Below are 13,449 nucleotides of genomic sequence, written 5' to 3'. Positions count from 1 at the left end.
ACAACAAAAATTTGCACACATCTCGTGCTCAAGCGCATACAGAGTTACAAACTGCGGCAAATATTTCCATTCAGTTCATAAATCTCATGCACTTTCATATTCACGCTCACAAGCGCGCGCTCTCTCTCTCTCTTTCTCGCTATCTGCATAGCCTCTCTTTCGATGAACATTCATAAGCTTTCGTCATTTTTCAGCGTTACACTAAAAAAAAAATGCACACATTTCTCATTGCCATTCAACGTAAGGCAACTGAAGTTGTCGTCTCTTTAAAATACACACTCACACAAACATGCTGTGTAACAGTAAATTAATATATCGAAATTTATTTTTTCCAAATTCTACCTTGGTTGGCATTTAAGTTGGACGAATTCCGTCTTGAAATACAAAGAAGGGATCAAGAAATATTGGCGATGGCGGCCAAAATGAAAACGTTAGAAGAGCAACATCAGGTAAATAAATGATTGGTGATTATGAATTCTCTTACACACAAGCATACATACATATGTATATGTACATTACAAATAAGTATTATAAAAGGGTGATCCGAACACAAGTTCCTTCTTGAATTGAAAATTATATTAGTTTGGGGACAAAAGAAATCCAATCTGCAGGAAACTTGCGCAAATTGTTTAAAACTCTTTTATGGTCGATCTTCAGCTCCTGGGCAATGCTACGCCTACCAACAAAAACCTTAAATTGTTTGATCGATGCTTTACGAGATATGGATCACTACAGCCATCTACCGAGCGAAAAATGCATTTCTTTTTCTTCAAACTAATATTAAATTTAGGTACTAAAAAAGTAGTTTTTCGTAGTTTATTTTATTCTAGTAGTGCGTCTAGAGAACCTAATTATTCAAGATTTTGTTCGTCTATTTCTGGCGCTACCCCGCAAGTGACTCGAATGATCTTCGACGCTATAGGACGCTATATGCATCTGATTGTGCGCATCAAGCCGATCTTCCAGAACGTCACTGGGAAAAAGTTTCTAAAAGAGTCAAATCGAAAATCTGAGAGGGCGAATTGACAACACCAAAATATCTGAGAAAAAAAAAATTGTTTATGTGATGAGCTGCATGGCTTGGCGCACCACCTTACGGAAACCAATGAACGGCCAAAGCGATTTCTTTACGTTTGTCCCACAAAAAGTAGCTTATCATGGCACTGTAGCGACCAGCGTTGGCCGACATGCGGTTCCATGCGTTTCCACAACAGTCAGTTCTACGTTACCGAAACGACCCGGATTTATATCCGGCCAAGGACTGTCACTCCAGCATCATTTCCCGTATGTAAGCATGGGGAATATTTATGTTGCTACAACAACAACATGCGGTTTCATGCAGCGCTAAGTCAATAATGCCGATTTCCAGTTGGGTAAACGTTGCCGGATGCTGAAATGAAAATCAGTCTCGTCACAAAAAACGTTTTTATAGGTCCAAATCGAGCTCTAATTCAATCTGGCTTATGACGCAGACTACGAAGAGAGAATAAAGAGGAGAATCCTCACTTGATTTCAATCGAACAATCAATAGGACGCAGCGAATAAAGATCCAGCTGTTTCGTGGGCTGCGTCATGTCCTCTGAATGGATATAAAAGCACCGGCTCTGAGTACGCGATGCGCTACCATCTGGTGGTATTAGATTAATACAAAAGGCCTCCTCTGGCGTTGGAAAGATCAGGTAGAGAAAGCCTTGGCCTCACTTGGTGTAGTCAACTTGCGCCGGTTAGCTGGAGAAAGAAACGACTGGCGCGCTTTGTTAAACTCGGCCAAAATCGCGTAAGCGGTCATCGCCCCTATCCAGAAGAAGAAGAATTCAATAGAACTTTTGTGTTCTTCTCTCATCAGTCTGGTGCGTGAGACATTGGGATCGATGGCGAGGCAGTTTTCCTAGATCAAGTAACGCACGCTCAGCGACAGTGAATGAATTTCCGACGAAGGCTATAAAAGGTGTGATTGAAAAGTAATGAGCCTTATTTTTTTAAAGCAGTTTTATTAAACCTTTTGGCTTATACAACTAATATTCTTCAAAATAGGACCCTTGAGTGTCAATACACCGCTGGTAGCGGTCCTTTCACTACAGGAAACATTTTTTAAACTCATCCGCCGGAATCGCGTTCAATTCGGCTGTCACAGTTTTTTGGATCGCCTCGATGGAGTCGAAACACCTCCCCTTTAGCTTTCTTTTCAGGCACGCGTAGAAGAAGAAGTCCACAGGGGACAGGTCTGGGCTGTAGGAAGGGTGGGATAGCACCGGAACCTCCATCTTGGCCAATGCAGAGGTGCAGAGGAAGGCGGTGTGCGCCAGCGCATTGTCGTGATGAAGGGTCCAATTGTTGACTAGGTCGAGCCGATTTCCCGCACATTGTAATAAGTTAAATTTAACTCTTCACTGATCTCACGTAGACTAGCACGACGGTCAATGTTCAATAATTCACGAACCAGGTTCACATCTTCGTCTGTTTGCGTCGCCGAAGGCCTTCCAGATTGCTGTTCGTCTTCGACGTCCTCCCGGCCTTCCTTGAACGACTTGTGCCACCGTTTTACCGGGTCACTGGACAGAGATTGGTCCCCGTAAACCTCCTTGAGTAACCCATGGTTTCAGTACTCGTTTTGTTTAGCTTTACGCAAAATTTGATCGAGTAACGTTGCTCCAACGATCGCTGCATTCTCGCCACTGCAAAATCCTAACACACTTTTAAAACAGCTTTCACGCGCGGAGCGATGTTGACTGCACAGCGAACTGGGGCCGGTTTCTAGTGGAAGGGGAAGGTCCAACGATCATTTTCTCCCACCAGCCGATTCGGTTGATCGCTTGGCAGACGCTCCGCGCGGGAAGGCTCACTACTTTTCAATCTAGCCCTATAGCTTCTGACCTCAGTAAGCTAGAATCACGAAATTTCTGCACGCACTTAAGTGTAGCTGCCGCAGTGAGAGCTTCATTTCCGCATTTTCTTTAATGGCTACACCGTTTTAGGCAACATAGCGTTCACTTTGAAAATATGTTTGCAATATTGCAGAGCATCAATATTATTGTTCTATACTCTTTTAGGAGCTTAAGGAGGCCAACCGGTTTAACCTAACCTATTATCGCGCGCTTTTGAGGCATAGATCGTTACATTTTATTCCCTCTTATGATCTGGTAATGACTATAGTATAATATTTCGAATAGGAAAGAGCCGTCAGTCATTTTGGCAAACAAAAATTTAATACGAAAAGAAACTTGTGTTTAGACCACCCTATAAAAACCTGAATTCACATCTGCTTAGCCTACGCTTCAGTTTTTGTGAATTGAGTCAAGTTATGTAGAAATTATGTAGAAAATTGATCCCTCTCCCCCCTGACAATTTGCAAAAACAAAATTTGAGAATTATTGTAAGTCACAAATTGATATTTGTAAAATTTATAGGACTATCAGCGGCACATAGCGGTTCTCAAGGAGTCGCTATGTGCCAAGGAGGAGCACTACAATATGTTGCAGACTGATGTTGAGGAGTTGCGCGCCCGCCTGGAGGAGAAGAACCGCCTAATTGAGAAGAAGACGCAGGGCACATTACAAACGGTGCAAGAACGGAATCGCCTGACTAGTGAACTCACCGAATTGAAGGATCACATGGAGATTAAGGATCGCAAAATCAACGTGTTACAGCGAAAGGTGCACTATAATAACGAAATTCATACAACACTAATACCACCACGCTCGACCAGTACCACATCAACATTTACACCAACCCAAACATACTACACTGAACTTTAATTAACTTGTTTGAGATTTTTGCAACGAACTTTCAGAGACGAAAATAAACTAATATAAATTAAAATTTTTTTTCATTTATTTGTTTTTTTGCTATTGGTTTTCTACTCTCTCTCTCCACTCTTCCCACTCTTGCGTTTCTATACTTTGCTGTTGTTTTTTTTTTTTTTTTTTGTTTTGTTTTTTGTGTTTTTGTTACCATTTTATATGCGCACCACTCACAACACAGATTGAGAATCTTGAGGATCTGCTTAAAGAGAAGGATAATCAGGTGGATATGGCGCGTGCACGTCTATCGGCAATGCAGGCTCATCACAGTAGCTCTGAGGGCGCTCTCACAAGTCTCGAAGAAGCCATTGGTGATAAAGAGAAGCAAATGGCCCAACTGCGAGAACAGCGAGATCGTGCCGAACATGAAAAGCAAGAGGAGCGCGAATTACATGAGCGTGAAATTGCCGATTATAAAATCAAGTTGCGCGCACTCGAAAGTGAAGTGGAGAAATTGAATACACGCCTGGAGCGTGCCGTCACCGAACGTGAACGTCTCGAAATCAAATTGGAAGCATCACAAAGCGAATTGGGCAAATCGAAGGCGGAATTGGAGAAGGCCACCTGCGAGATGGGACGCAGCAATGCCGATTGGGAGTCGACCAAACAACGTATCGCACGCCTCGAATTGGAGAATGAGCGCTTGAAACACGATCTGGAACGTTCACAGGTACTGGAATGCATATAAGTTAGGTATAAGATAGAGAAAATGAGCTTAGTCTAACCAAAAAAAAAAAAAAACGGCGCGCTATTTTGCTCACACTCTCTCGCTCTCGCTCTCTCTCTCTCTGTCCAATTCTCCAATGCCGATAACTACATATATATGATATTATAAATATATGAATAAGCGTTGAATGTTTTGTGACCCTAAAATTATTAGCCTATTTAAATGCATAATCAACCTGCATACGCATTACCAAATCTTATAAAAAATAACTAACTATTATACTATAATACTTATGTATTATAAATATTCGGATGTTAATCCATAAAAAAAATCCAAAAAAAAAAAAAAAAAAAATTATACTTTACGCAAATAACTATTTAACTTATTTACTCAATTTACTTATCTATAAATGTGTGTTTTTAAGCAATAATGTTTTACTGTGCTATTATTATTTACATGTACACATTTACTCCACTCAACCACCTACCTATCTACAACTATGTTCTACTACTATTACCACCTACTACTATAACTACCACCATAATAGATGCAGCTAGAAGAACAGACCACACTACATAAAGTAAGATTTTTTCTATGAAATCCCTAAGAAAATTATAATTTTTGTACCTATAGCTCACGAATAGCATTAAAATTAATTAACTAATCTAAGCTGTTGCATAAATCAGCAGGGAAATATAAACCATGATTTTTATGCTATGCATAAGTAAAAGGCTACGTAAATGCTCACTACCGAACAGTGCGCGAGAGTTGACACATTTGAGTAACGCAATGAAAGCAAACGAGCAGCGCGCGAGTCTCAACATAGCAACAGTAGATTACAATGCAAGAGCAACAAACAACAAAGTGCATTTCAAGTATTTAGTGAAGTACCGTTGCTATGTTGTATGCTCTCCACAACAATTTCATTGCGACGCGCTCTATATATAACAAGTCTGCACATGTTATGCTCTCAAGTCTATATTGCTGGAGTGAAAGTAACTGTACAGAGAGAGCACTTACGAAGCCTTTATCACCGGTTACGCTTCATTGCACTGTATATAAAAATTAGTAGTTGCTAAAAATATTTACGAATTTGTTGTTTTGTTTTTGGAAGTACAAAAAAAAAAGTTCAGATTTCACGTGTACTAGCAATATAGGCGCGCACATTTATTACTAAACTTAGCATTTAAAATGTATCTTTGCTAAGAAACTCATAAATAATTTGCATAACTAAACATCTAAATCGTTGTCGTGTTGCACCACATAAGCATTCATACCAGCAGAGTTATTTTGTTAAGAGACAAAAAATAAATAAAATCAACATTCCGGGTATGCGCAAGCGTGTCACAAGTGACGTATTGTTGTATGTTGCGAACTTTGGACGACTAAAAATCTATATTAGCCATAGTGCACTTAATAATTAGTGCAATTAGCGCATAGTTAAAACTCTAAAAATAGCAGATTTAGTGATAATGAAAGCCTTATTTTAAGTACCACTAAAAAATTAGTGTCCCGACCTTGCGAAAAATAGAATTTTTGGGGTTTGCAGCGTACCGTGCAAGTCTTATTATGAATTCGCATATAGTTGGGAAAATAGTTGCTCAATGCTTTCAAGTGCCCTAAACATTTATTTAACCCTTAAAAATTTTACGTATTAAGACTATTACGGCACTTGCGACACCTTGTGCGCCACCACAGTGTGTTGAAGCAAACATTTGACAGCAATGCTAATTTATTTGAATATAGCACCAATACCCAACAGGACTAACACTAACACAAAATTACTACTAAAAAGCACTACTGCTTGGTGTTGAAAACCTACATACTTACAAATACAAAAACATAAATGAAAACTTGCAGTGGCATTCCCTGCAAAAAAACAGCCGAATGCGAAAATTCGTACTAGAAAACCTAACTAAATTCCAACAGAACATGAAGAACTAATTATTACGTAAATAAATATAATTCAAGTATATAAAGGGTCTTCCAAAAGTGACGCCTAGATGTGAGTAAGGAAAAATTCCTAGACGGTACCTTTTTTAATGTTAGCTTTGACATTTGTTAAGGAGACAGATGTGCAATTCGATACGATAGTACAAAAATTATTGAAACTTATTATGAAAAATATCAATTTTCAAGATGGATCAGCTGATCACCTCCCGTTACCCGCTGCAATTGTATTTCGACCCTTAGTTTTTCATGAATCGACTGTTTGTCGAATTTTGCCTATAGACTACCAGATTTTAGACCTGCTTATGGTGGGCATTTAAATGATCTGATTTTTCTCAAATAATTGTTAGAGCCGCATTTTGAGTAAAAATAGTGGAACCTCAAAGAATCTAAATTTTGCATATTTAATTTGAAACAACATCTAGGCGCGTCTTTTGACAGACCCTTTATATGTATGCTTGATATAGTGGTGATGCTGGGTTCACAATATGAACGAATTTTTCAGTCAAGATATGTGTATTATTAGAAAAAATACGCCGGGTTGTATACGAGTGCATACAGGATACGAAAAAAATATAGCACCTCAATATTTGGAGCACCTTCGACTATTTGTTTGTTTTTTCATAGAGAGTTTTTTTTTTTTTGTAAAAGCATAATTCACCGCCTAATGAAAAAACACATTAAAACAAATTTTGAACTTTATACAAAAATTAAAAAATTCGACTAATTTTCAAAAAAAAAATTGAAATAAATAATAAAAAAATATTAGACACGCAGTTTTATAGACCACTAAATTTACTAAGGCAATACATTTAAAGTCGCTAGCAAATCCAGCCGATTTTTTACAATTCTTTTCCTCGGCGGCGTTGACTATTTTCTTCATATAACAAATCAACGATTTTTTGTTATTTTATATGCAAAATTGAACCACTTCCTGTCTAACAAAAACCCACATTAATCCAAATTTTAAACTTTGTACAAAAATTAAAAAAAAGCGGCGTTGCCTATTTTCTCTATATAACAAACTTTTTGTTTTTTTTTTGTTGTTTTATGTGGAATATTTTCAGGCACTTCACTGTCTAATAAAAACACATTAACCTAAATTTTAATCTTTGTATAATACAAAAAAAAAATCCAATTTTTAATCGCGTTTAAAAAAAACTATTCGAAATGCAGTTTTATAGTCCATCCAATTTTAGTAGAGTAAAATGCTAATTTTAAGTCGCTATCAAATCCAGCCGATTTTTTGTAATTCTTTACCTCGGCGGCGGTGCCTATTTTCTCCATATAACAAATCCACAATTTTGTTTTTTTTTTTTGTTTTCAATTGAAAATTTTGAGCCACTTCACTGCGTAATAGAACACCACATTAATCCAAATTTTAAACTGTATACAAAAATTAGAAAAATTATGCAAATTAAAAAAAAACATTTAAATTTTTAATCATATTTCAAAAAACAACTATTCGATACGCAGTGTTATAGTCAATTTTGTACTCCATTAAATTCTAATAGAGTAAAATGCAAATTTTAAGTCGCTAGCAAATCCAGTTGATTTTATAGTTCTTTTCCTCGGCGGCGTTGCCTATTTTCTACATATAAAAAATTAACGATTTTAGTTTTTTTGGTTCATTAAAATTAATTAAAATTTTGAACCCCTTCACTGTCTAATAAAAAGCCGCATTAATCCAAATCTTAGACTTTATACAAAAATTAGAAAAATTGGGCAAATTAAAAAAAAAATTTAATTTTTAATCACAATTAGGAAAAACTATTCGATACGCAGTTTTATAGTCCATCCAATGCTAGTAGAGTAAAGTGCAAATTTTAAGTCGCTAGCAAATCCAGCCTATTATTTTAATTTTTTTCCTCGGCGGTGTTGCCTCTTTTCTCCATATAACAAATCCACAATTTTTTTTTTCTTTTTTGGTTTTGAATACTAAACTGTTGAATAAAAAACGAAAAAAAACGAAAATTAGAAAAATTGGCAAAATTTTCAACACAAATTTTAAAATCAAATTTAAAAATTTAAATTAGAATCAAAATTAAAAAAAAAATCATAAATTTTGGGTACGCAATTTTGTAGTTCATTTATGCAAGAGCAAGTTTTAAGCTGTTAGAAAATCCAGTCGATTTTTCATAATTTTTTTCTTGGCTATGTTGCCAATTTTCGCCATACAAAAAAGCCATGAATTTTTTTGTTTTTTCATGTACACAATTTTGAGCCCGTTCTAACTTGCACTTTATTATACTAAATTGCATGTGCTATAAAATGATGCACAAAGATTACTGTTTTAAATTCCTATTAAAAAATTTAAATTCTCATTTAAAATTTGGCAAATTTGATGAAAATTTGCTGTGTGTTTATAAATCTTGCACAAAGTTGAAAAAAATTAAGATAAAATTAAAAAAAAAAATAAAAATATATTTTTTCTTTAATTCCCACTAAAACATCTTAATTCTTATAAATATTTCGAAATTTTTATAAAAGTTTGCCGATCGTTAATAATTCTTGTACCAAGTTTGAAAAAAAAATTAATATAAAATAAAAAGAAATTAAAATTAATTTTTTAAATTATCATTAAAAAATATAAACTTTTTGGGAAAATTTGCCGCCTGTTGATAAATCTTGCAAAAAGATTGGGCAAATAAATAAATAGTCAAAATTTGTCAAAATGTTGAGGTGCTATATATTTTTTGCGAACTGTAAGCTACACAGCAAGTTAAACTCCTGCATATGCAGAATACATCTCGACTTGCCAAAGATACTTCTGTCTGAAAATAGAGCCTCTACGATACTGGCTACCTCTTCTCAATTCATTTCCCTGCACTCTGGCACTGATCCCGTCGGAGCTGCATGTTTTTTAAACCTATGGCTAGATGACTTCGAGCACAACATTTGGTGACAATAACAATAACAACACCAAGTAGAACTGTGATAATTTGCCAGCTAACGCCCAAACTATGTTTATCCTCTAGATCTATCAAGAATGCTCTGCCGTGCGTACAATTTTTTGGGGTCATGTGACAGGTAGACAATTTCGTAATGAATTTGAAGATCTCAGTTCTGCACAAATCAGGAATATTCTAAAATGTTTAAAAAGCACACACTGGCTTAGTAGAAATAATGACAAGTTCCCCACGCGGCATCACCATGGGCTATGGGCCTGATTGTGTCTCACAGGACAAGCGCTTCAACCTAAACTAACCTACAAGGTGGCGCAAAATTAATCACCCTATCGAAAGATTTCTAATTTTTGCAAATCGTGTAGTAGGTACGTCAAGCGTGAACTAAACACACACACTCATAATATATATATTTTTTTTATTTAAGAAAAAAAGTAGTGAAACACAAAATTGGATGATTAATTTTGCGCCACCTTGTATGTATATACATATCGGTAGTAATAAATACCTCTACTTCGTTCTCTTCTTATTTGTTATTGCGCTTTTGTGCTACGTATTTTATATGTAAAAACATGAGAAAATAATTGAACTTTCCTCTTAAGAAGTAAAGTATACGCAGTGGTTACCCCTGTTCGCGTTTCCTCTTCTAAACTTTAAAGTCCCTTAGAGAAATAAGTTGCTGAGAAAATGAGAAACTGAGTATGCAGTATTAATACATTTAATCTATAGTTTTGCACGCATATGAAATGTTTCCTAGATAAAAAAAACATTACTTTTTGTCGCAAGAGTTCTATATGGAACCAAAATCTGATAGCAAATTTCATGGAAATAGAAAACAGAATAAAATGAATTTCAGTAAATCAAATATGTTTGATAATATCCCGGCATTTCTCGAGTAGCGCAATCCTATAGCCTAGCGAAAGCTGTTTTGAAGCACTGTTAGGCAAGCCTCTATTGAATTAGATTTGACTCCATCTAAAAAGTTCTCAAGGCAGCGAAGCATATGAAAGTTTATGACGCCAGCAAATAAAAGTTTACGCGCTCAAAGAGAGAACTGAATGGAGGTTGCATCAAAACCTTCTAGCCTAAATGTTTATGAGCTCGAAAAGCAGAGTTTATGGAGGTTACCTCAAAACTTCCTAGCCTGAAAGTTTATGAGCTCAAAAAGCAGACTTAATGGAGGTTGCCTCAAAATTTCCTAGTCCAACGCAGCTGTCTTAGTTCTGCATTCTAACCCTCATTCGAAAAAATTTCGACCCAAAGTAGTGGAAATTTCTTAAAACTCAGTTTACTAAAACTCAGATCTAAGGCCCCAATTAATCTCCTAAAAACACTAAGCTCCAGTTCTGATCTGTGTGAAACCACTGTCGCCCACTGATCAGTCAAGTTCACCCATTCTAACTTTACCCAGCTTCCACGCTTAGTTTCTGTTGCGTCATAAAAATTGCGCACGACGCGTTTGCTGTTAATCAATTCTGTTTGCTTCATCTGGCTGTCGGCTTCTGGCTTCCATCTCCTTTGCTTTGTTATTCAATTCTGTTCGCTTCATCTGGCTGCCAGCTTCCATCTCCTTTGTTTTAGACCAGAGAAGTGCCAAGCAATCAATCCATCAGGCCACACTAGCCACTCTCCGCCAGTCTCGCCAAACACTTCGCAATGTCTTGCGTGACATCAAACCAAGTCACGCTAATATTTAAGAAGCTTCTCCCTTTTTTCTCCATTTAATTCGGTTTCCGACCGTTTCTGTAATATTGTATTTCGCAGTTATGAAATCTGCCGGTTAAATATTTCGTATGCAGTCATTTTCATGAACTTCTTTTTGCAGCCAGTCATTTCATCAAGTAGCTCAAGACTGTTTGCTGATCAATGTTTAGTGCCCCAGCAATGCCCTGACTACTTAACATAGATGGATTTCGTAGTGTCTCTAATAAAGACTGAGTTAAAAATCCTGCCCTCTTGCATAGCCTAGGCGAACTCAGTAGTTAGAGCGCGCGCGTTAAATTTATCTCTCCCCATGCATGATCAACCACTTTGCGCTGACTTTAAAGTCCATTTTGCGCAATTACAGGGTCCCACTCATAATAATCCAATTGGAAATTTAATTTGCGCACATTCTCCCACTTCATAAACTTTCACGCTTTCATAATTTTATACAACCTCGTTCTGATGCATTTCCCACCCCAGTAATACTTGTGAAATTTGCTCATTAAGACTAGCGCATTGACGAAACGATATGCCGTCCATCTTATGAACTCTTCACCACTGTATACAATCATAGATTTACCATACATACAAACACAGCCAGCCATTCAAACTACAATATTTTATTGCCTGCATAAATAATAGAAATATCTTAGTATCTACCAAATCAGCTAACAATCACCAGTTCATTACAATAACCTAAAGCGCTCGAATATTTTTACCCGAACTCCGGCACTTTAGTTGAGCTAACTTTTAAGCTTTGGAATGCCACATTTTAGGCGCTTCATGTGTACATACAAGCATACATACATAGTAGCCAACTCAGCAGAGAAGAGTTTTCAATAATAATAATTCAAATACTTTTCAGTCGGTACAAAAATTAATGCTCGAATCGGGACGTTTATCGGTAAGTGACTGTCCGCAATTTTTACTCGTTTTTTACTGCATCATTTCGAAAGCATCCAATTCGCAAGCATACGAAATATAGGCATGTATTGTATTGTAGTTTTTATCGCTACTGTACCTCATCAAAATCAGAAAAAGTTGTTCATAGGTCATGACAACACGCTGCTCCATGCATTTTCATTCTATGAGCAGAATTAGAAATATAAAGAGTTGAATTGGAGTAAAAAGTAAAAGGTAAATGGGTGTGCGGTTTAAAGTTAACTACAGGAAGCAGGGTGCGCTCAGGTTCGTGTGGTCTCCGCTATCGATTTGAAACTTCTCATGAATTGTTCGAAGTTTGATATTTAGAACTCTGCCTTTCGTAAGATTGACCGTCCATCGATTTTTTATAGATGCATACACACCTAGTATTCGATTTCATTGTCTCACGATTTTCTAGAGCACCCGAAAACCTCTTACTTTACTTGTTATAGTACGCCAGTCGTGCTAGGCGCTCGTTAGCTCAATTATGGAGTAATACACCGTCACTTCTCAAAGAGTCGAGTGTGAACGCAGAAAGCCTTTAACATTGTTGGAAGGAGCATAACGAATAAGATTATAGGTTCAGTGAAGCAGAAACTAAATACAAATTTGTTTTTTAAATATTTTGAAATTTTTGAAGATAATCTCATAACTAAAACCTTTGATATATGAAGAGCATAAATGTTGCATTTTTTCGTAGTAATCTTAAAACCCACAGCCTTAAATGTTAGTTTTCAACATTTTCAGTAAAAAGACGGCGAATGTTGACTGATAAGTAGATACCAAGTCAAATAACTAAGCGTTAAATGCACTACTTTTCATTGTGATGTAAATTTATAGATGTGAACTAAAATACTGCAAAAAATGTATTCCATTAGAAAAGTGAAATATTCAGAATTCTTAACTCCAGAATAACCAACGCGTTAAGAGAAGTAAATATGCAGCCTTATGTCTGTGTGTATGTATATGATGAATGTAGAATAAATAAGTATTACAAAAAATTTACAATTTTCGCATTGTCAATTTGCTTAAAAAATGTACCAGCGACCATTGCGAGATATCAAAACTTCGTTGTGAAAGAAACAATCCAAAATTCTTGCCTACATTCAGGCGCACTATCAGTTGGTTTAAGTATTCCAATAGCAGCTATAAAATCGCTGTCCAACAGTCAGTGTATTCGAGTATTTCTGCAAATTACGGGTAAACGTTCATATTGAGGGAATTTGTGTCTTCAGTCACGCCGACTGAAATTTTCTAACAAATATTTTCGTAAAGCATTTTAGCTCGCAAATGTGTCATTCAGAAGAAATTTTCGCAGTTTTCTTAAAAACAGCGCAAATTGAGCCATAAAAAAGGTGGCTAAGTAGTGCAAATGTTCCACAAAAGTGAGTCTTATCAATTCAGTGAGTTTTATCAAACTCATTACTGAACATTGGCAATAATGGCGTCAACTTGATTTATAACAAGGGAGATCAGGGACTTAAATTGCGCTGCAAAT

At 36.4% G+C, this 13,449-nt stretch overlaps 1 protein-coding gene across 3 annotated transcripts in view; it reads left to right on the top strand.

The window, feature by feature from the left end:
* Positions 1-13,449, top strand: part of LOC128867922 (plectin) — a 226,479-nt gene that overhangs the window by 179,268 nt on the left and 33,762 nt on the right. For 2 of the 3 annotated variants that reach the window (XM_054109549.1, XM_054109546.1), the window contains 5 exons: positions 360-449; positions 3,408-3,653; positions 3,982-4,470; positions 5,015-5,047; positions 11,893-11,931. In XM_054109549.1, the coding sequence (XP_053965524.1) occupies positions 360-449; positions 3,408-3,653; positions 3,982-4,470; positions 5,015-5,047; positions 11,893-11,931 (897 nt within the window). The remainder of the gene's footprint in view (positions 1-359; positions 450-3,407; positions 3,654-3,981; positions 4,471-5,014; positions 5,048-11,892; positions 11,932-13,449) is intronic. The other variant, XM_054109547.1, reaches the window with a different exon arrangement.

This window comes from Anastrepha ludens, chromosome 6, assembly GCF_028408465.1.
Source record: "Anastrepha ludens isolate Willacy chromosome 6, idAnaLude1.1, whole genome shotgun sequence".
Lineage (NCBI taxonomy): Eukaryota > Metazoa > Arthropoda > Insecta > Diptera > Tephritidae > Anastrepha > Anastrepha ludens.
This window is presented reverse-complemented; position numbering and strand designations above follow the sequence as displayed.